Source organism: Ochotona princeps, chromosome 9, assembly GCF_030435755.1.
Source record: "Ochotona princeps isolate mOchPri1 chromosome 9, mOchPri1.hap1, whole genome shotgun sequence".
Taxonomy (NCBI): domain Eukaryota; kingdom Metazoa; phylum Chordata; class Mammalia; order Lagomorpha; family Ochotonidae; genus Ochotona; species Ochotona princeps.
The window spans coordinates 28,433,783-28,457,953 of record NC_080840.1 but is presented as its reverse complement, the minus strand read 5'-3'; the positions used below and the strand labels follow the sequence as shown (position 1 = coordinate 28,457,953).

The 24,171-nt window shown below is 37.0% G+C and overlaps 1 protein-coding gene across 2 annotated transcripts in view; it reads left to right on the top strand.

Annotated features, from left to right (window-relative positions):
• ZFPM2 (zinc finger protein, FOG family member 2) overlaps positions 1–24,171 on the top strand; it is a 452,842-nt gene that overhangs the window by 102,777 nt on the left and 325,894 nt on the right. For both annotated transcript variants that reach the window (XM_004580673.2, XM_036498458.2), the window contains one exon: positions 17,106–17,207. In XM_004580673.2, coding sequence (XP_004580730.2) covers positions 17,106–17,207 — 102 coding nt within the window. The remainder of the gene's footprint in view (positions 1–17,105; positions 17,208–24,171) is intronic.

Here is a 24,171-nt window from a genome sequence, read left to right as displayed (position 1 = left end):
ATATAAACATCTTATAAAATAAACTGTTCACCCGCATGTATGTTTCTTACTCAATAGCATGTTCCTTGGAGAATAACAAAATAGCAATAACTCTTAAGAAGGATTAATAATTCTTTTTATTTAAATTAGGTAATTTTCACACAGAGAGAGGGAGAAATAGAGATGTTTCACCATATACTGGTTTACTCCCCACATGGTTGCAATGACCAGAGCTCTGTGCATCCGAAGCTGGGAGCCAGGGGCTTCTTCAAGGTTTCTTTTGTGGGTACAGGGACATGAGAACTTGGGCCATCTTCCCCTGCTTTCCCAGACCATAAATAGTGAGCTGGATCAGAAGTGGAACAGCTGGGATATAAACTGGTGCCTGTATGGGATACTTGGTGCCACAGTGTGGTGGATTAGCATACTCTGCTACTATACCAGTCCTGAAATAACAACTTCAAAGAGTATGGCATGTTGTTTAAAAAGTAAACACATATTAGCACAATCTCAATTCATGAAAGGTGTATTTTTTCAACATACATTTTGAAGATTTATTTGTTTATTTTTATTGAAAAGGCAGATTTACCAAGAGAAGGAGAGATAGATAGATCTTACATCCATTGGTTCACTCCCCCAACTAGCTGTGAAAGTCAGATCCGAGCTAGTCTGAAGCAAGGAGCATCTTCTGGGTCTCCTATTGGTTGCAGGGGTCCAAGGATATGGAATATCCTCCACTGTTCCCTTAGGCTAAAAACAAGGAGCTGGATCAGAAGTGGAGCAGTTTGGATTAGAACCAGTGCCCATATGAGATGCAGGCTCCACAAGGTGGAGGATTAACCTATTGAGCCAGTGTACTTGCCCCCACTAGATATGTTTTATCTATAGTATTGACACTTGTGTTGAAGAAACTTAACGTGGTCAAAAATATCAGATTATTAGTAAAAATATTATTTTGTAATGATGAATGCTCTGCGTATTCTCTTAATTCACACTTAACATTGCCAAATGAATTTGATATCTCAGGGTACTTTGAAACGTTCATGGATAACATGAAATTAAAAGAAAATTTATTTTGATACAGAAAATTGAAGGTCATACGTATTTTTAAGTTCATGGAAAGTATATTATTACAAATCTGTGACTGGATCTCAAGTATTTATATTTTTTTTGCTACAAAATTTTAAACATGCCCTCTTACACATTCTCCCTTAAAATTTGTTTTACAATTATTTAATTATTTCACATAAAATGACAGTTCAAAATAATATTGAGCAATTCTGAAATTGAGTATTCAGGTAAGTCTTGGATGTTGCATTGGGACGCTGAGCCTGGAATGACCCTGGTTTCCGAATGCCTGAATATTTGAGGCAATGGTGTTTGTCCTAGCAGACAGGGCACTCTGACTGTTACTATGATTGCTTCTCAGAGGGAAACTTGGGATCAGGTTAGTGAAGCATAAACTTCAGACCCCTCACTGTTATAGACCCTACCAAGACCTTGCACCCAAGTATGAAATCATAATTTCGTGCTCTCCGTTGTGTAAAATTTACACCTCTCAAAACCTTTGTTGTATTTTTACCAGTGGGTGATCTCATAGGAAACAACATGATCAGCATTGGTTTCACTTCCTAATTTGTTGGAAAGTCTCCAGTGAGAGTCTTCAGATGTTTTTGCATGCACACTATCTGACTTCCAAATATTATCATTGGAGGATAAGATGCCCTAAGTCACTTCAAAGACTACAGATATTCATGAGAAGTCTGATTTTGAAACCACTGTGCTAAAATGTGAAGCTGAGACAAGAGAGAATTCTTTCACATATCTGAAAGTCTGGAAGATGTGTGGCATACAGTGTTTTGTCAGTGTTTGTGCCAGTCACCAACGATAGCTTTAAGACAAGAACAAGGAAGGTACTTTGGGAAGACCTTGTGGAAAAGACAAAAAATGTCCAGATAGCTACTTTGTCAAGATATTCCTGAGTGCCCCAGGTGATGCAGTTAGTTGGGCATCTGGATTAGGATCTGGCTAACATGATCCAGCATATTTTCCCCCCTCAGTTATGAGGGCTACTTGGAGGTGAAGTTCAGTTGTAAGAAGAGGTTCCTGAAATGGTCACTGAATCCTCTGCCTTCTACCCCATTGTCTAGAAGGGAGACTAATGAAGTGATATGTTAAAAGTGAGCTTTTTTGCTCCTTATAATCAGGTGACCAACTGCCCAAGTTCATTCTAGGAAGATTTTTAGCTTACACAAAGTACAGGTTTTATTTGTTTTTCTTGATTTATGGAATAATTAAGGACTCAATCTCAGTAGCAGATATCTATGCTTAATCCAATATAGTAAATATATACTAAGCATGTGTTAGTTATTGTGAGACGTACTTTGGGTATATTGTGATTAAACACAGGGAGGGTCCTAGCTCTCCTTGAGTTTAGATCCTAGTGGGGAGGCAGGTATTGAGTAAACATGCACATAAACAGTGAAAAGTGCTTCAACCTAGTGAGAAAGGTCAGAGAAAATGTCTCTGAGTGTAATGTTTGAGATAAAATCAAATGCTCAACAGGCAAGGCCTAGCTAAAAAGTAGTAATGGGTTACTAGAGGAAGGAGCTGCAGCTGTCCCAAGCAGCTTGTGGATGATAAATGAGCAAGCAGAGAGCAGTGAGGACCGAAGTGTGCATCCAAGGCATCAAGAAGAGCTGTGATTGGGAGGAAAGGGTAGGAAGTGATGAGAGGATGAAAACGATCTTGAAAGCAGAGGCATTAAGTGCAAATTTAAGCCACAACAGAGAGAAAACAGAAGGGTGAGATTCAATTCCAGCAATAAAGCAAAGGAAAAGTGGTTTATGAGGGACTTTATGTCCTTTAATTCTGAGCACTGGGAGTCATTCAAAATTAGGATATTTGAAGTTGTGGTTTTTTTTTTTTTTCCAGATATGGGCTTAAGTCTTTTTTAGCTTGTCCCAGAATATTCCTTTTCCATTGTCCACTTCTCAGTCATAACATTTTCAAGTGTGGTTCGAGTAAAATCTGCGTGTAAAGGAATCGATGGTGTAGTAATCGAACACCTGGGTAATGAGTAATTGTTATGAATCATAGTCTTAAATGGATTGCCAGAGAGAAATAACCCCTCTGGAATGAGTCGTTTGGTATGAGGGTGAAGAATAAAGAGGGAGAGGATACAGAAAATCATGTTTAAATATCATTTTTGGCTCAAATTGGTTTGATCTTTCTGTGAAGATTAGATTGGCTTGTTGGGGACATGGTTTCAGACATTGTTATTGTTGATGCTTTTCTTTTTTTTCAAGATTTATTTATTTTTATTGGAAAGTCAAATTTATACAGTGAAAAAGAGACAGAGAGAAAGATCTTCCACCCATTGGTTCACTCCCCAAGTGGCTGCAACAGCCAGAGCTGAGCCAGTCTGAAGCTAGGAGCCAAGGGCTTCTTCTAGTTATCCCACATGAGTGTAGGGGCCCAAGGCTTTCGGCTGTCCTCCACTGCTCTCCCAGGCAACAAGCAGGGAGCTGGATATGAAGTGGAGCAGACAGGATACAAACCAGCATCCTTATGGATTCCTGGTGTATAGAAGGCAAGGACTTTAGCCACTAGGTGACCGTGCCAAACCCTGTTGATGGCTTCTGTAAGTGAATGAAGGGTTTGAAGTGAAAAGACAGTCCAGAAAACTGAAAAGAAAAAAACCTGTTTTTCTTTATAGCAAAACAACAGATCTAAGAATTGGCAGATTGTGGTTCAGAATACTTTCATGTACAGACCTCATGCATTCCCGTATCTCATCTTTGAAAAAACAATTATCTTAGTTATACAGAATTCTCTGATTATAATATTAGTGGCAGTAGAGTTTGGGGATTTTTTGGGGGGAGTGTGAGGAAAAAAAGAACAGCAATAATGAAAATCATTATTTCAATATAAGCTTCAGAATATATATGTGTATATATGTATATACACACATATGAAAATGACTTTAAATGAGAACATCATTTTTCTTTTCACTGTTTTGAATATATTTGATCCTTTCAGATGCTCATTGAGGGAAATAATGAACAATAAAGTTATTGAATGTTACACCAATGAGAATTTTGCTTAAAATTTATCTTATGTGGAAATTTCTCCTATGTTCTATTTTTGGGAAACTTAAACTAGGAAAAAAAATGCCCTTCACAATGTATGGTGATATTGACAGCAGGAATATCAATACTTTAACATTTAATACATTAAAATTTATAAATCATTTTTTTCAAATTACTGATATTTTAATTGTGACATTTATATGATGTGGGTGCAATTAACATTAATAATTTCAATCATTTCTCGTGTAGCATCTGTGATAAAATGCTACAAATTACAGTAGACTTACATCCGCTGTGGAAATTCAGTTTATTTCCAGAATGAAAAGGCACTGTCTTGTTGGCAACTGTTTCACGATTGGTTCCTCATCTAGGATCTGAAAACTCATAGACGAGTAAATGTGGCTTCTGTTATTTTGATAAGTTCATTTCTTTATATTCAGAGACTTGAGAAAGACTATATTCAAGATGATGATATATTAAAGAGTTAAAGGAAACACGTTCAGGGAAATCACGTGCAGTTTTGAACATAAGAGCAAACTGTAAGGATCCCAGTTGTTTCGTATGTGTACAGCAAGTCAAGAGGAGATTTGAGTCAGACACTGTGATTTGATGGGGCTGTTCTTTTTAAAGAGGTGAAATGTTTAGAGTTCCTGTAAGATATTACCATAAGGGTACAACACTTGCCTGCTTTTGTTTTTGTTTCTGGAGATAGAACCGTGCCTGTAATTTGGCAGTGGAGAGTTAATCTAACATGACATTTTGTTTGGATAATCTATAAGTAAGCAATTGTTTTGAGCCAAACAGTAATGTGAGGCTATTAGGCAAAGCAAACACAAACTGAATCTTCAACTTTCATGTCCTCGCCCTTCAATGTGAGCTGCAGTTTTCTGTTTCTGACTGTTAGAGTCCTTTAACCACAGCTATCTTGTCTGATGATAAAACCATAAGTGTATGAAGCTCACACATTTTTCATCTTTTTTATGACCTTATCTTTCATGAGCGGCTTCTGTGAAGGTATCCTAACTATAGGAAGCACCTGGAAAACATATGTGATATCTATTCTCTGATAAGCAGTTGTGAACAAGAAAGTAGATCTGTCACTTCTGAACTGCTCATTGTTAAAAAATACTTTGATGATTTAGCTGATTGCAAAATACATTATAGGGATGACTAACAGCTACAGCAACACTCTTAGTAAGAAAGTTCAATAGTTATATTGTACAAGCATTTCTATAAGAGGTTAATATTGATAGTAACTACATGGATTAAAAGAGCAGGGTTGAGAAAGGCTGTTTTCTTGCATGACTGCTTTCAAACACTGCTGCTGTTTTGTGCTAAAAAAGTGGCTGTCTAAGAATGTGGCAATCTGTAATTTCTAGAGAAATGTTAGACTTTCAGTAAAAAGGTATTTGTTTGCATTTTTGAAATTATTTTTGCTCATTCAGTAGTAGCCATTGCTTTTGCCACCTTACTGACAATATCTAATATGATATTAAAATATTCTGTTTCGTGCATTTCAGACTATATTCTAAGCATTTCCTGAGTCATTTATGCTGCATTTGTGTTGCTCAATAACACCTTCAATTTCCTTCTATAGAGCTCTCATTGATTCTGAAAATGAGACTAAACTATTGAAGAGCCCCCCAAAAATATGTAGAAAGAACAACAAAGGAGTTTAATCTTGAAATGGAAAACCATTAAGTTCTTAGTCGTTATTTATTTTGCCTCACTATATTATGAACTGTTCTCTCTTTATATTTTACTATCATATATAATTTATTTTAATGTATTAATATAAATAATATTCAGAGATCAGTTTGTAAGCACACACACACAAGCACTCACAGTGTTTATTCCATTAGAAATGATTCCACTGTGGTAAAAATCCACTGAAATTTCTGCTTAAAAGTATGTGAATAAATACTTTTGAGTAAATGAAAGAAAATAAATTGGATTCCTAGATATGGCTGCTAATTTTCTTGTGACATCCTTTTCTCTCTTCCTCTTTTTCTTATCAATAAAATTTTTGAGGAAGTATATTACCAAAATTTCATTAATAAATTATGTATGTAATTTTTTAAGCTATTCTATGCTGCCAACTTCAAGCATACAAGCATTTAAAAAAGCATACAAGCTTATAGCAAAAAAAAATGTTGATGAAGTCAACACCAACTGGAAAAGCTACTGGAGTTCGGTTGATAACAAACTAAAATTCTGTTTACAAATTTTCCAAGGAAACAATATATTCAGAAGAAAGAAGGAAATCTCAAGTGTGTATATGTGTGTGCATGTTGAGGGGAAAGCAGTGTTTCATCAAAGTAATTTAGTGATTTCATAATTGATCGAATTAGTTTTAATAAATCATTCAATTTTTCATTAGTAAAAGGATGAATTAAAAATGAATTAGTCAAAACATTACCATAAAAATGAGAACTAGAGTCCTGAGATAAAGTTGGAATATGAAGGGTCTAAAAGTTGAAAACTGTAATGTATTTTAGTTATTAAACAGAAATAATTGTGCTGAAAGCAATTAATTAGCAGAAGTAATGGTATTGTAGTAGGTTATGGTAAAGAGAATGAAGCTAAAATCTAATTTTCTAGCTGGTTAGGGGGCAGTGTTCATTGATTAAGTATCTGTATGTAGTTGATTTTACTAAATGCCAAGTAAAATTAGAAACTTTAGGAAAGTAATGCTATAAATATAAAATTCATTCATGAAGCATTTGTTTTAATGTAATGGCATGGAAAAGAAGTCACTTTTTTACATCTGCTGAGAAGAAAGTCTGATTATGTCTTGCTCTCTTCATTGCTTATCCTGTAGATGTTGACTGTAATGTCCTAATAAGATAGGAGTGTGGTCTTTGGAGTTTAACAAACTTGATATCACATCTTGGCACGTGACACTTCCTAGCAAGGTACCTGTGCGTTCTTCTGCATCTGTGTCTTACTGATTTTTCCTGAAGTATAGGAATGTTAATACCTTTCAGAACTGTTGAGGCGATGGTCTTAAAGTGTTGAGTAGTATATGCCTCGCAATTGGTAGTATTCAATAAATGATAATCAATGTTTAGATTTAATGTGGAAATCCAAGCTTGATGGCCTGATTTGTGCTTCATTCCTCTTGATGACTTTATTAATTAGCACATTACAGATCTTGATTTGAATATAAATAAAAATTTGATCTTTTTTATTTCTGTCATTTTCACCTTAGTCATGCTTCTGTTTTGGCATTATTTCTTTAAGAAAATGCATTTAAATAACTAAGCAGAATTTAAAATCTGGTTCTACTTTTCTTAACATGACATATATTGCATGTATGCCAAGTTTCCTAAACAGATTAAAATAGGTACAAAATGTAAATCCTTTTGAGATGCTAATTGTGGATAATTAACTATTTTCAGAGTGCTTCTTTAACTGAATACTCTGCAATATTTATTTCTAGTGCTAATTACATGTGCTGCATAATGAAACAAATTAGAGCAAATTGTTCAATGAATCAGGGTTATCAATACTAGTTTGCTCCAGATGTTGGCACAAGTTAAATCTAAGCTCCGTAGTTCTGATTTGGTAGTTAAATGTCATTTAATGAAAGTGATTTATTATAATATGGAATTACTAGTTTAAGCAAGCCCTTAAGAGGTTGAATTATAATTTTTCCAGTTTGAACGATTTACCAAATTTCTATATGCAGACAGTTGTCTTCTGGGATGTGTCATCTTTTGGCCATTTACGTTATCTAATAGATGCTGGATGAGAAGGAACCAGGGGTATTTTATCCCCTACTGAATAAAGGAAAGGATGTAATTCAGTTGAATGTCGTACAATAGGAATATTTTCCTTAGCATCTTAAGCTTTGAATCTTACTCGTGGATTAAAATGCTGTCTGGTTTCACCTTGCTTTTTTCAGCTGCCATTTTTTTTTACATTCTTTACATGGTTAATTAGGGCACAAAGGTTCAAGGGCTACAGCAAAGTGGGTGAGACTATTATTTCCAAAATCTCTCTTTTTTTTTTCCTGTATCTGGGGTAAATGGGGAGATAAAAGGAGAAGCCCCACCCAGCCTCCCACCCATCCCAGGTCCCCGATGCTCCGAGGATCTTGCTCAAGTGGTTTTGATAGTTCAACCATTATGAATTGCTGCCAATCTCGCCATTGTAATGAAGTCGTTGCAGATTCCACTGATTGACATAGTCTGCATTAGAGTCTCCGTTTGCCCAGATTTTCACTGCCAACATATGGCTGGGTCAGTTGATTGATTTGTTCTGTCCTCTGTTGTGGTGCCAGGTGTCCTCTGCAGGTTCTGATAGACTGCCATATCCTCCATGTGCACCTGATTGTGCTGACCACTGCTCCTTCTAAGCCTCTGAAGCGGCTCAGCTCTGGCCTTTGCACTCCATGGCACACCACGGAGCCTGTACTTCTCTTTATGGTTGGGGTTCTAAGTCCGGCAGTTTGATTGGGGAGATCCCCAAAGAAATTTTGAGGTTATCCCAGACGAGTTTCCTGTGTGTACTTGCAAGTACAGAGTCCAGCACAGTCCATTGCCCCAATCAGTTGGTTGTTGCAATTGCTGGGTCAGTTCTGCTTCCAGCCCTGTCTTGCACTGGAACCAGTGGGTGTTGCAGTCCAGCCTGATTCTGCCCAGCACACACTGGGCCCTTACAGAAACCAGTGGGAGCTGCAGCCTAGTCAGGGCGACCCACAGTAACCCCCACGATGCCCCCCCGCCCTAGTTCCCCTGCTTGCCACTATGTACAACCGACTAGTCTAGTCTGTCCCACATCCCATTCAGCTCTCATACATGTCATTGGGCATTAAAGCCTAGTTTAACTCAACCACCTCCGCTATCCAGCCCCCACACATGCTGGTGGGTGCCTTTCTGTCCAGCCACTCCTACCCCTATTTCCAGCTGGTGAGGGTTATAGTCTAGTCCAGCCCAGCATGTACCCTATCCCAGCTGTAATGTGTATTGGTATGTGTTGCGGCCATACCTGACCCGACCCACACTGTTCTGTTGCTTAGATTCGCCAGTGGCTAATGTGAAGTGGTTCAGCCTGGTCCGCCTTTGACCTGTGCCAAATGTATGCTAGTGGCTACCTTTCCCTGGCTGGTCTGAGCTGTTCCTTATCGTGCTTCTTGCACTTACCTGCAGGGACTGTGTCCTGCCCGAGTAGTTGCCCAGGCTTCTCCATCAGAACCTCTGCCAGTGCCAGATCTCACGCATATCGATGGGTCCATGTGTTATTCATGGGTTAAAATGCTGTCTGATTTAACCACCTACTTTTTTCAGCTGCCATTTTTTCCTATACACTAAGTACTATAGTATCTTTCCTTTGAGGATATTCTTCCTATTTTCTTTAAATATTTATGCTATTTTTGTATTTTTAAGGCAGAGGAGAGAGAGAGAAATCACTCCTCAGATTGCTACTCCAGCCATGGCTGTGCCAGGCTGAAATAAGGCACCAGAACCCTGTTCTATCCCACATGGGTATGAGGAGTCCAAATACTTGGACCATCTTTTCCTGCCTTGCTTAGAGGAGGTTAGATAAGAATCGGACTGGTGTCCAAGTAGAAGTTTAACTCACTGGGCCACAACTCTGGCACTGATGACTCATATTTTTTGTCAGAAAAAGGTTGTTTATAAACATAGAGTCTCAGATCATTAAACCTACAGAGTTCAGTTTTACATAGGATCATGCCTCTGAAGTTTGGGATAATTCGTTGCTTCCTTTTGAGGCACCAGATCTGGGTAAGGTGCCATGCCTGTGTGTTCCTGTGTCATCATGGATTGTTGTAATCAAGACTTTCACTTGACCAGATTGCAATTCTCTGTTGATGTCTCCCTCCAAAACTTCATTTTATGAAAAAAGGGGTTAAATACATATATGTATTTATATTTATTTATTTATTTATATTTGCTGCACACCACCCAGGGCCTAGGACTCAAAAAGTGGCATTTAAGTAAGTACAGAATGATTTATACCATCTCTTTGCAGCATAAGAAAACATTGATTCAGGTGAATTGTTTTCTTTAACTTCTCAGTCTTGTGATTACTATGACTGTGATGCAATATGTTATTCTAAACATATTCTTCTGTAGTTGTTTATATATTATTTTTTCTTCCAGATATGTAATTTACCCAATAAAATGTTTGAGGGTCTGCTTAACCATAGCCTCACAGCAATTAGGGGAAGGAGGATTCAAGACTTGAGGCAGAGTGTTGTTATAGCTTGAATGAGACAGTTCAAAGACAGAGGTCTTCAAGAAACCCTGTTAGATGTAGATTTCATTATTTGTATCGTATGGATCATGTCAGCTTCCCCAGGAAAATAGAGCAAGTGCTTCTCATTGCCTTAACATGAAGGTACAACTCTGAAGTAGATTATCTTGGTTCTCTGTGTACGCTTCTGGTCCGTGAATTTTTATACTTGTACCTATGGCAGCTTGGAATTATTCATAGACTGCCTTAATTTTGGATTTTTAATTAGTGATCACTGTTCTTAGATATTTTGCCTCTCTACTAGATTATGTCATTATAATATTTATAACATTTATATTTATAACATTATAATCAGAAAGTATTGTCATTTTAAACGTCTCATTGTGTGTTCAACAGTGTGTATCATAAATGTTAATGATTGTTTAAATTTTGCATGGTGCTGTGTAAAGCCCAAGATTTGCTGCTTTTGTGTGATGCTGAGTCAATACCTGAATATAAAACTTCTGAAAGTGGCTCTGCTACGAATCTTACTCTAGTCTTTAGGCCTTGGATAAATTATTTTTAACATCTGCTGCTTTTATTGGGTTCTGTGTGATGATTATTAAAGTATTCACATTTTTTTCTTTAACTGGGGAAGGGAAGGGATCATAAAAGATGTTTAGGAAGGAAACTGGAGTACAAGTCAAGAATTTCCAATTTAATTTCTTATCTTTTTTTGTTTGTTTTTTAAAATTTGTTTATTATTTTTAATTCATTAATTACATTGTATTATGTGACACAGTTTCATAGGTACTTGGATTCTCCCCACCCCTCCCCAAACCCTCCCACCATGGTGGATTCCTCCACCTGCTGCATAACCACAGTTCAAGTTCAGTTGAGATCCCCCCATTGCAAGCATATACCAAACATATCTTTTATAAGCTGCTGCTTTGGCCTTTTGAGGCCTATCCTATTTCCCAAAAGCTCTACTGTCCTGCTTGTTGGGGACAATCTGCCACTTCTACAAGTGGGGAAATACTTATTGCTGAAGTGTGAGACTATTTGGAGAGAGGCTCCTTGTCTGGAAATTAATGTTCTAGCTATAGACCATGGGTAAATTATTGATCCTGTCTGCATATCAGTTTCTTGCATTGGGGCTTTGATCTTACTTTAGTTCCCCAAGTCACCTTTGGTGCTTAGATTCTTTAAAGATTTATGCTGAATGAGAGGGGCAGGCATTGTAGTACATGAGGTTAAGCCACTGATTAGGATGTCTGCGTCCCATAATCAGAGTGCCTTTGAGCACTGACTCTGCTTTCAATTCAGTTTACTGCTAATCTGCACCCTGGAAGACTGATAATGTCTCAGGTAATTCCGTTGGTGCCACCCATGTGGGTGATCCAAATGGAATTCTTGGCACCTAGGCTTTGCTTGGTATTGCCCAGGTTGTTGTGAGCATTTGGGGATTCACTAATCAGATAATGAAAACTTCTCTCTCTCTCTCTCTTTCTCTCTCTTTCTCACTCACTGCTTTTCACAAAATGAATGACGGAAAAAACTGGTAAAACATAGTGGATGGATACTATTTCTAAACTTTAGGTTGCATTCTTTACACTGTTGGGAAGAACAATTCCCTTTGTACACGCTGCTGAGTTAGCACAACACCTGCTGTTAAAACTTCAGTTAGGCTGTTGGAATGTAATCAAAAGGATACTCAATAAAGTGGCAGATTCTATTGTGGATTTTTGTTCCTGTGAAAAACAAAGTTTTGGAAATGCCAATAATTCCCCAAATTAGGTCAAGGATACCTGATGGTAATCAAAAAGAATTAGTTGGTGCACTTACTGATGTTTTATGAAATAACATTGAATCAATAGAGAAATTTTCTAGTCTTCTTCTGTTTTGTTGTTAAGTTAGCGAGCTTGTCTCAGCTTCTTATGACCATGACTTGAATACTGTCATGCTTGCTGTCTTTCTAATACAAAGCAGTAAGACCAGATACTCAGAATGTAAAGAGACGTAGAAGAATCTAATATTGTTAATTGTGTTTCTTTTGAATTGATTTCTATGACTTACAGCCTGTTTTTTCCATATGATACTGATTTTTTCCATTTATAATAGTGATATTTGTTTTTAAATGCTACTGTTTTTAAAATTAAGCTTTTGGTTTTTAAATAAATGTTATAAAATAAAGTATTTATAGGAAATGTTCCATAAAACATAAAAGATGTGTTAACTGTTCCAAAAATTGCAAAAATACTATGGGAAGCTGGGGAAGGAATAGAGTATATCTGTAAGGATTCAAGTAGAAAATTGATTACATGATCAGTAGGTTTTAGTATTGGGAGTTTAATGGAGAGTGTGCAAGATATGGATGGAGGGGTGAGAAGTACCCAAGGGCACCCAGCATTGTAAGCTGTTAGCACTTTGTTCTCAAGAGGTGTGTGAGACAGTGATGCTTGTGAGGAGCCTCAGAGGAGTAGGGAGAAGTCTCCAAGGGGAGGTTTGTGTCTGCAGTGACTGCTGCAGTAGACTAGCAGTGGGGAGGGCTTGAGGACCAACTGTCCAACTTGTCTGTCTCCTTCTACCACCTGATCTTCTGTCAGTGCTTCTACTGGGTCAACTCAACCAAAAATCACAGCTTGAGGAAAAGCCAGTCAAGGAGTCCACAGATGTCTGACTCCCTGATAAGCAAAATAGGACAGAGAGGGCAGAAATCAGACTGGACCCAGCAGGCAAGAGTCAGCACTAGGGAACCAACTCATGGAAAGTGACTTTAAGATTCCCCAACGGCCCCAAAACTGTGCTTCCAGTTATGACTGTCTGCTTTCTGTGTGACACTGCTTCAAGAATTACTTATATGCAGGGGTGAAAACCCAAGTATTTAATGACTAACTAACCTGGCCTAGCATTCACAACAGATGCCACAAGGCACCTGCTGACCAGGTTTGATGTGTTACTCATTGGACGGGGAAGGTAAAAAGAGGTTCATTTGGCAGGAACCAGGGCAGGCAAGGGGCTAATGAACAATTGGATATTTTAATGTACTTTAACTTACTAGGGTGTGTGAACTGAAGAACAATCCTGGTTTTGCCTCAGAACTCCCTAATCTCCTAATCTGCAGGAATTAATTGGTTGACACTGTTACAGGAACTGAAAAGAGGAACATGAAGGATAAAGTTTTATCTAATTATTGTCTCTTTTTTAGTACTGTCCTATGGCAATCCAACCTTGTCTCACACACTGATTTGGTGAACCTGCTGTCCTTCTTGAGTTCTATGTTTCCAGAAAGGGATTTGATATGTACCCTCTGTATCGTATGGAACCTACAACAATTATTAAACGTGGTAGATTTTCAGTAAGTATTTGCTGGATGAAATTCCATTGGTATTCATCTGATCAGTCTAAAAGGAGTAGATAACTTTCAAAGAGGTATCAGTTTTGGACATGGGGTTAGTGATGTGGGTTGTATGCTTCATTCTTCATTAGCCACGAGAACCAGTGCTTTTCTGTTAAGGAAATTGAGTTCAACAGAGCTGTCACTTGCACCTATTCTCATTGTAAGGTATTCTCTGTCCCTAATTTTACTCTACTTTTAAGGTCTTTGTGTTGTGAAGCTATATGTAGAGATGTCTATAAAATATATGGAGAAAATAAGTTTCCAGAAATAACATCTCCCCCCACACACACATATAGAGACAGTCATGTATCACCTGTTTTGATCAACAGTAGACCCCGTTTTCAAGGACTTAAACCAGTTATTTAGGTATGGGTTTCACCATGTAGACCCTTATGGTAATCATGCATTGAACAAATCACCACAGGACACAGTTCTCAAAGCAATTCTGCCATTAAACAATCCGTAAATGTGTATCCATAGACGAATTTGTTGCAGGAATTGGCTCGCAGAACTTGGGAGGCTGAGCAATTGCCCATTGGAGAAGCAGGCAAGCTGATAAAGTGGCTCGGTTTAAATCTTCAAGTCAGGGAACATGAGATGTGGCAGAGTAACTCTCAGTTCCATACCAGAGGTCTGGGACCCCGAGTGACAGCTGTTCTTCGTCCTGGATCCCGAGGCCCAGAGAGCCTGAATCATGAGGTTCCAGGAAATGATACTGAGTTCATCTCAAGTCCTGGAAGAAAGGAAATCATCTTTCTGATCAGTCTGTGCTCCTTGATGATTAGATGGTGACAGCCAGCAGGGAGGATGGACTTTGCTCACTCATCTGCCAATCTCCTCTGGGAATACCCTCACAGACACACCTAGAAACAATCCATAATCCTGTCAGATTAACACCCAAATTGAGCCATCAAATGAAGGTTAACGTTCAAAGTTTATATTAACATGATAATACATGTTCAAGCCTGAAAATACTGATTTGTTTATTTATTTTTTAATGAAACAGTATTTTAGACTCAGGAATTTCCCATTCCGCCTTCCCCAACCTCCCCCTGTTCCACTGTTTTCCCTTATATTATACCATTAGTATGGTCTTTTAACAACAGTCACAAGTCCATCATTCTGCTATTTAAGTATATCATGACATTGCAAGTATAGACACTGGTAGAAAGTCAAGCGTCCTATTGTCAAGATATATTTAACAGTTTCATTGAGGGGTTCTCGTTGTTATTCAGAAGTAGGATGCATACTGCAAGGTATCTTCACTGCGTGATATACTTGCCTTTTTTTATATAGTTCCTCTAGTTAATCTCTCTCTACACACACACACACACACAGAGTTTGAGCTTGTGTTTTGCATGAAGTTTGCTTTATATCAGAGAGCATGTATGATAATTTTTTGACCTTTTGGGATTGGCTTATTTCATTGAGGAAATTGATCTCTACATGGGACCATTTGGTTGCAAATGGTAGGATTTATTAGACATTTTGTATCTTCTAGTTTGCTCTGAAATGTCTAAAAAATTGAATGCATTTTTGAAAGATCATGTAACTGTATGAATTGTGTGAAATGCTTGGACAAGTACACAGAAAATGGTTATGAATACATGAACAAAGCAAGTAATTTAACTTAAATGTTAGGATTGTGAAATTAAAAACTAAAGGGCAGACGTTGTGACTCAGTAGGCTAAGCTCTCCTTTGAGACAGCCTCATTTCATATCGGATTTGCTGGGATCGAGTCCCTCCTTCACCTTTCTGCTAATACAGTTGGGAGGCAACAGAGGATGTTTCAGGTCCTGGAGTCCACAGTGTTTTTGTCCTGACTTCGGTAGAGGCCAATCCTGGTTGTTGTAGGCTTTTAGGGAATGACCCATCAGTTGGAAGATCTCTGACTCTGTTGCTGCTTCTTCTCTTACTATGCCTTTAAAATAAATAAATGCATCTTGAAGAAAAGAGAAGTAGTTACCATGGTTTTAATACTAGTTCTATTTGCAAATTTACTTCATATTATTCTGTTTTCCTTTTCTGTTTATTTTTGGATATTTAATGTTTTTATGTGTGCACTGTGCTAAATGTGTTATTTTTCTTAAAAGCAGCACATATTTGTTATTACTTAAAATGAGAGTATTCATAAATTAGACTTTTTGCTTTTAAAATGTTATTGCATTATTAATATGTTTCTCCTTTGCCATAATTGTATTTTTGCTGAAAACATTACATTTTTATGTGGAAACAAAGCCATGAGATTGTGGAAACCAGCTACACTTATCCAAGTAGCTTTATGTCATCTTTCATTGTGTAGAATTGAGTCCCTGGCTCATCTCCTATGCTAACCATTTAATTATAACCTGGTTTATATCTCATTTTCAAAGAAATAGGAGCAAATTTGGGCGAGTATAAACAAGGGTAAAAATAAAAATGTTCAAAATATTGCAACTTGAATCACAAATATTTATTATCCTATGATATTGCATTTTTTTGTTTTTTTTTTCTCTCTTTTTTTTATTGATTACATTGCATTATGTGACACAGTCGCATATGTACTGGGATTCCCCCCACCCCTCCCCAGACCCTCCCCCCATGGTGGATTCCTCCACCTTGCTGCATTACCATAGTTCAAAATCAGTTGAGATTCTTTCATTGCAAGCATATACCAAGTATAGAGTCCAGCATCTCATTGCCCAGACAAATTCGACGGCTTATTGGGGAGACCATCTCTGGTCTGAAGGTAGAGCCGGCAGAGTATCATCCTGATCAATTAAAAGCCCCAGCATAACATCAGCCACAATTTACAACGTCATGGAATTAATTGACATAGTGTTGAGCAACCAACATGTTAAAAAAAATGCAAGACTCCTTCGCTGACACTTCAACTTTGGTTTATACATGACCGGGTTCTAGACACCTTAAAATGGCCATAGGCTACCACTCAGCTGTTTCATGTCTATTTTCATTATAGTATTACATTTTACATATACTGTTTTTCATATTGACATCATGTTATCTTAAATTAAGTCCAACATGTGGTATCTAACCTTTTGCGATAGGCTCATTTCCCTTAGCATTTTTAGTCTTATAGTATCTTGCCTTTATAAAATTTGTAATATTTTAATAAATGAGCTTGTTTTTTTCTAAATTGAAAATGCTAGAAAATTAGATAGAGCTATTTGATTCTCCTATATGTAATTTTGACTGCAGTGGATTTTTTTATGAAAATATACTTTATTGTTTAAGATATTTTCGCAACTTTTGATATTATATATTTACTCATGTTATATACCAACATGATTATGATGAGTTGTTGATATAATGATGAAGGTAACAAACATATGATTAGATATATGGTAAGTACAGTTCCGCCATGAGGATCCGAATCTTATATGATCAGAGCTTTGATCATTTATTTGTGTTTCTCCATGTTGGTGTTTTTCAGGTGATGAGGAAGGAATCCAGGAGACTGCAGAATCCGATGGAGACACCCAGCCAGAGAAAGCAGGGCAGCCTGGAGCTGAAGCAGAGGACTGGGATGGTCCAGGTAGGACAGGAAATAAAAATCCAGCCAGCTGTTGTACTGCCAGGAATTCAAATACTGTTTTGCTTAACCTTAAAGAAGTGTGAGAAGCTCCTTTAATTCTTTATAGTCTAAAAATAGAGGGAAGGGTAGGATTATATTTGTCATTTTGCTAAACTGCAAACACCACTGTTACCTCTGTTTAATGTCTGCATTAGTTATATTCTTTATGTTTATATAAATTAGTCAACTATGCTTTCTTTTTCTTTGAGCACAGTATCTTGGTGGTATAACGGAGTTAAAATTGGGCACTATTTTAAGTGTTACAAATGAGTATAAATTATAATACTTCAAAGAACTATCATTTTCAGTTTAGTCATGTTGTCAGTCATAGGTCAAACGTCAGTATCTCTTTAGAAGCTTAGGAAATTTTCAAGGATGCCCACCAATGTGATTTAGGGTTTTAACAGTATTTCTGTGTTCATGAATAAAAATAAATTTATTTTTAGCAATCTTGTCATAATCATTTCAAGAAAAGCTAATCAAACTTTTCCAGGTTACCAAGTTAATTATATGTAAATATATAATATTCCTAAGAACTTCTCAGGGGAAAACTTTATTGCAAAGTAATGTACAGTTGATGGTATATTTATAAGCAGTTTATTATATCATAAGAGTTAGGATGTAAGCGAGTCTAAAATAGTTTCTGCCATAATTTCCAAAGCAGTAATATTTTTCATTAAGAAAGATCCCTATATTTCAATCACATTTTCACCCTTGCATGACTTTGCAAATTGCTGTCTGCTGTGCGTGAAGAAGAGAGGAACTCCAGTGGTAATTTTCTGAAGCCAGCAGCTGGAAAATATAATGCAAACAAAAATGAAGATACAGTATATCTGATTGTTATGTCATTTCTAATGGTATTCATGATACACACAAGTGTTTGTATTCTGTATACCATAGAATATTGCTATACAAGGATTTGGATCAAAATGTAGTTTTAAAATAATAACACTACATTTTTAGATTTAGCAAATGTAGACCTCTGTTGGCATTTTTTACCTTGCCAACTAATGTTTATGTCTTTTCAGTGTGGGGAAGAAATTCCTGGATACCACACACAAATAAAGGAAAAGATAAAAGACAGTGTTTAGAAAAAATAAATTTTATAATATATGGTACATATACGTAAAAAGAGTGGGTCAGCTTTGCATATGAAACTTCTTTACTTCTGGAATTAACTGTGTAAATGTTGAGAATATTTTTTCAGGCAAAAGCTGCTTAATTTTCTTTTAGTTATGCTTCTTGGCCAATAGCACTTTCCATTTTTGTGGGATGACAGGGCACATTTTAGGGGCATATGTTTTCTCTTCATGTCTAAGGTTTATACCCTCTCCAGTGGCTTGTGAGCAGGTAAGTAAATTCAGGGTGTGACAAATTATTGCATACATGTTTCACACCAAATACCAACTTTTCCCAAAAGCTGTTTCCCTCACTAGGTTACACAAAGATAAAAAGCAAAGTGAAAAATGTTGCTATTATTCAAGATGAGATTTTTTTTTAATATTAGGTACATTTGTTTGACCGACTATATTTAGTTGAATTTGATGAAGGATCTTATATTTTCATGTGAATATAAAAGGGAAAGTGCATATTCATAAGCAAGTAGACTTAGATGGTCTCATGTGTGTGTTTTGATAACTTAATTGATAACCTAATGATCATTTGTTTCTTCAACCAGGAAATTCAGAATGATGTAAGGGACTTTTTTCTACTTTTGTTATTGTAGTAAGCAGAAACTGCTTTGATACTGTTACTGTGATTATTGTTACTCCCAAAGCAATATTTGTATTTTTTTATCATTAGGGAAAATAGTCCAGATTTTAGTGACATTTCCCTAAAGAGTAGGAAAAGAGCTCTGAATTCTAAGGACTTAAGTTCATGTTCTGACTTTGCCGCTGAGTAGGTAGGAGATTCTTGGTAAATTGCCTAATCTGTCTATGCCTGTGTCTTTATTTGTGAAATACAGAAAATGATATGAACAGCTGATAAAACCAAATGAGGTTATTTACATATTATGACTTTGGAATACTTGAGATGAGTATTGAATCTGATGTTTTCATGCCCACTTGCAAAACAGATCCACTATGGCTAAACTTTGGTGATATTTGTCATTAACCTTTGTGTTAATATGCTTTGTCAAAACATGAGGCAATGAACCAGTTATGATTTCAAAGATTTCTAATATAAGACCTTCCCCCATTCCTGAAAAGAGAGAGCGTTTTCTCTAAAAATAGAACACAATCACAGGACAAAGAAAATTGCCTGAAGAATTTGAAACGTAGAGGTGGTATCATTTACGATGAACCATGACTTGTCATATTTTAGAGTTTAATGCAAGAAGACTCCACAGTTGTCTTGATGACTGTATTTAGTAACGAATCGGCTCCCATCTGAAGTGTTCTGTTGTTAAGAAGTGCAAAGTCCACAGAATAGAAGCATTTTATCCTTATTTGTCATTCCTCAAAATACATAATAGTAATTGCTGTTGTATACACCTTTGTTAATTATTATGTCATATGGGCTCTAAGCAATCATTGGGAAAATATTACAGTTGTTGAGTATTTCTGTAGTCAGATTCTTTAATGTTTACATTTTATGACTGTTTTTAAAATATCATCTATGATGCTATGAATCTTTTACAATTTGGATGGAAAGCTAGACATATACAAACTAGTAAGACTCAGGCCAACACAAAAGTCATTGTCATTACCTCATTATTTCAGCATTTTGTGTATCTATTTTAAAAATTCCATTTTTCTTACTTTTAGACAGATTACCTGAGATGATTTGGGTTGATTTCTAAATCACCTACTGCTTGTTGCTTGCTATTATTTTGTCTGTATTTGTATTTTATTTTTTTTGTTGTTGTTGTCTACTTTTTTTTGTCTACCTACCTCTGCTTCTTTTATCAGCTTTGCAACTTTTCATATATTATCAACCTTGGAAATTCTTCAGCTTTCCAATATTCTTACGCATTTAATTATTCAATAAATATTTGTTACGTATTAATTGTACACTATTTTTTTTAAGTGCTAAGGAGGAGTCCAAAGGGTATAGAGTCAGACTATCCACATTCCTCTTTCTGGATGTTGTTTCTTTCCTTTAGCTCTCTAACTACCCATGTACTATATTTAGGTTACTCATGCAATAATTAATCAACACTTAGCCTAGAAAGTACAGCATGGTTTATACTACAGAAGAAGGAGTACAAAGCTTAAGGTAAAAGATCTACGCCTGTTGTTACAGGCACAGCCTTATGACTTCGGGCTGTGTGACTTATAGTCTTTTATGGTGTTTGTATGCCCTGTCCCTTGGAGCCCATACATCAGATGGTTTCTCTGTAGGTTAGTGATTGTTGCTTGTGCTCCGTGACTTCTGGCATGTTAAAAATCCGATCTTCAATTTCCTTAACTATAAAATGGAAGAATACCAGCTTTCTTAAAACTTTGTTATGCATGCAGTATCAGGGATCGGGGACTTAGTAGATTTTGTTTTCCAAACTCCAGGAAAGAATGTTGTTAAACACTTTTCATTTTATCCTTTCAAAATGGACAGTCATTGGGATGCTGACCTTATTTTGAAAATAGTATTTACACAGTTGTGCGTTTCTTGTAAGAAAATCTTTGGAGTTATATTGGATGGCCAAGTCTGGAGTGCTGACTTACATACTTAGATTTAGAAGGAAACTTGGTGGGGAGAGAGTATAGCTAAATCCTTATAAATCTATCATTTACCTTGGTGCAATATGCACTTGAAATGTTACATCTACTCCAAGTATGCCAACACTCTTATTTTCCTTACTAAAGCGTTGTTATGTTATCTTTGCACTTAGGAATAATAAATTTTAAAAAAAGTTTTTCCTCTAAAAAACACATTGTAGAATTTTTGTTCTGGTCATCAGGCTTACATCACCTTTAGTAAAATTGCCTGGGATATAATTAGTAAAGATTTAATGATTCAGTTAAAGAACTTTTAGTGTAAGTGAATTTTCAGGAATTCTCATGATCAAATAAAATTTATACACTTGTTGCATCTGAACCAGAATATTGGTTCTGAAGTCTATAAACAAGATGTTTCATGCAGTTGCTTTTCAACATTAGGGAGGCATGCAGATGATTGGGCTCCTTCTACTTTGTGTCTGAAACTGGGGAGCAGGGGAATGTTTTTGCATAAAATCAAGTGGTAACTAGGAGAGTAGGATGAGCTAGAAGCACGTACTTAATGATACAGTATTTTCCCCCCTCTCTGTCTTTGCTAGTCCAAAGGAGGGCTTGAAGATTACAGTTCTGATTTCGTTTCCTTTTTGATTGGGAAAATGTGGTAGATATAAGATCTGGGAAATGCCATTTGAAGTAAATTAACAGACACCTATGAAACATAGTTAACCATAGATATAGTCTGACAGTAAGAAGAATATTGTGAGAAGCGGAGGAAATCGTAGAATGACTGTGTATTACTTTGACAGTGAATTGGTATTATCTCTGCTATCAGATAATGCAGTTATCATTAATTTTCACATTTGCATTTCAATCTTTGGAAGGAAATGACTCTTGCCGGATGAAGATAAGAGCTCTGTACCACTATAATGAACCATCATTTTATCCCAAGGCTTTGTGTCCATATGAAAATGAGGCAGGGATAAGTGTGTGTGTGTGTGTGTGTGTGTGTGTGCACGCATGCGCATATGCATACTACATGTGAGGGGGTCAGAAAAATATTATAACAATGTGTCAAAATTGCCACAGACTTTTGAGCCCTTTGTGAAACAAGAGGGGGTAAAAATAAATCTTCTGTAGTGTAGTTAAGTGGATATCGGATTAAAAGATGAAAGCTTTACTCTGTAAAACAGAATGCCACATGAACATACTGAAAACGTTCTCTTGATCTTATTCTTTTTCTCTGTTTTTTCACTCTTGTACAGAATTAGGACATGCATAAACCAACCAAAACATTATAAAGACTGACATAGTCACTGCAGACACTTCAGTGACTCACCAGGAATTGCATAAAGTATAGGATTTTATCATTAATATTTTGTTGTTTATATTTCTTTAGCTCTAGAAGAATGGAAATTAAGATTATTTAGATAACAGCTTGGTATAGAGTTTGCAAACACCTAATTTGTTTATACAATTTTAATTGAGAGATTCAAGCAGAAAGGTAAGGAATCTGAAATGAGTTTTCTTTCAAGCATCCCTTGCTATAACCTTTCCATACGACTACTGGCAATTGACTACAGTGTCAAAGGCTTACAAATATATTATGGTCGGGCCCGGCGGCATGGCCTAGCAGCTAAAGTCCTCGCCTTTAAGGCCCCGGGATCCCATATGGGCGCCGGTTCTAATCCTGGCAGCTCCACTTCCCATCCAGCTCCCTGCTTGTGGCCTGGGAAAGCAGTTGAGGACGGCCCAAAGCTTTGGGACCCTGCACCCGCGTGGGAGACCCAGAAGAGGTTCCTGGTTCCCGGCTTCAGATCAGCGCGTACCAGCCCATTGCGGCTCACTTGGGGAGTGAAACATCGGATGGAAGATCTTCCTCTCTGTCACTCCTCCTCTCTGTATATCCGGCTTTCCAATAATAATAAAATCTTTAAAAAAAAAAAACAAATATATTAGGGTCCCCAAAATGTACGACACATTCTTTTCAACATCCAACACTCTGCCAGAGTGACAGGATTCAATAATCAGCTATTTATGCTACAAGCTTACTAAACTGCACTCTTTATTCCCTCTTGGCAACTGGTTGTAGCTGGTATAAGTTGAGTTCCATACCCACCCCTGTAAATCACATGGTGAAGTCCTAACTGTAAATCGTTCCGAATGTGATGATGATTGGAAATAGTGTCTTTGAAATTATAATTGGTTCATAGGAGGTCACAAAAGAGTAGGATAATCTATTCTGATCTCATCTGACTGGTGTCCTTTAAAAAAAATGGGGTGTGGGGGGATTTGGAACAGATACACTCATGGAAAACACCATGTGAACATGAAAGGAGACATGAGGGCTAGGCTTCTACAAAGCAAGGGATGGTGATGACCACAGAGCTGCCCATAGCTGTAGTGGGTAGAAGTGGGGTTTAAACAAATTGTTCCTCACAGTCATCATGAGGAATTGACTCTGCAGATAGCTTGATCTATATTGTTGGCCTTCAGAACTTTGATAAAATAGATTTCTGTCAAGTCACCTAGTTTGTGGTACTTTGTTATGGTAACCCTAGCAAACAAATTAATACTAGGGCCTAGAGTTAGAAAGAACTGTGGGGAACTTACTTGTAGATATGTCAGCAATACACACTGTGATTTTTAATTGATTTTAAGTACTATCTAAATCATTGAATTATGTTTGCTAGGGATAAATTTCTATGTTGAAACTGTTGAAATATATGCAAAGTCTGATAAAAATCATTAAAATTTGTTTGGAGACTCAACTACAAGGATGGGCAAAATATCATAACATTAAAATAAACTATTTTTCCAGTACATGTAGATCTTCATTCTATTGCATTGAAACAAATTAGAAATTGTTTTTTTTAAAGATTTATTTATTTTTATTGGAAAGTCAGATATACAGAGAGGAGGAGAGACAGAGATGATCTTCCATCCGATGATTCACTCCCTAAGTGAGCACAACAGACGGAGCTGTACGGATCCAAAGTCAGGAGCTGGAAACTTCCTCCAGGTCTCCCACGCGGTGCAGGGTCCCAACGCTTTGGGCCATCCTCCACTGCATTCCCAGGCCACTAGCACGGAGCTGGATGGGAAGTGGAGCTGCTGGGATTAGAACCGGCGCCCATATGGGATCCTGGTGCGTTCAAGGTGAACACTTTAACCGCTACGCTATTGAGCCAGGCCTTGGAACAAAGTATAAATTGTAAATGATGCATTTGAATGTTGATTATTTGACTGTAGTGGCATTCTACTGGCTG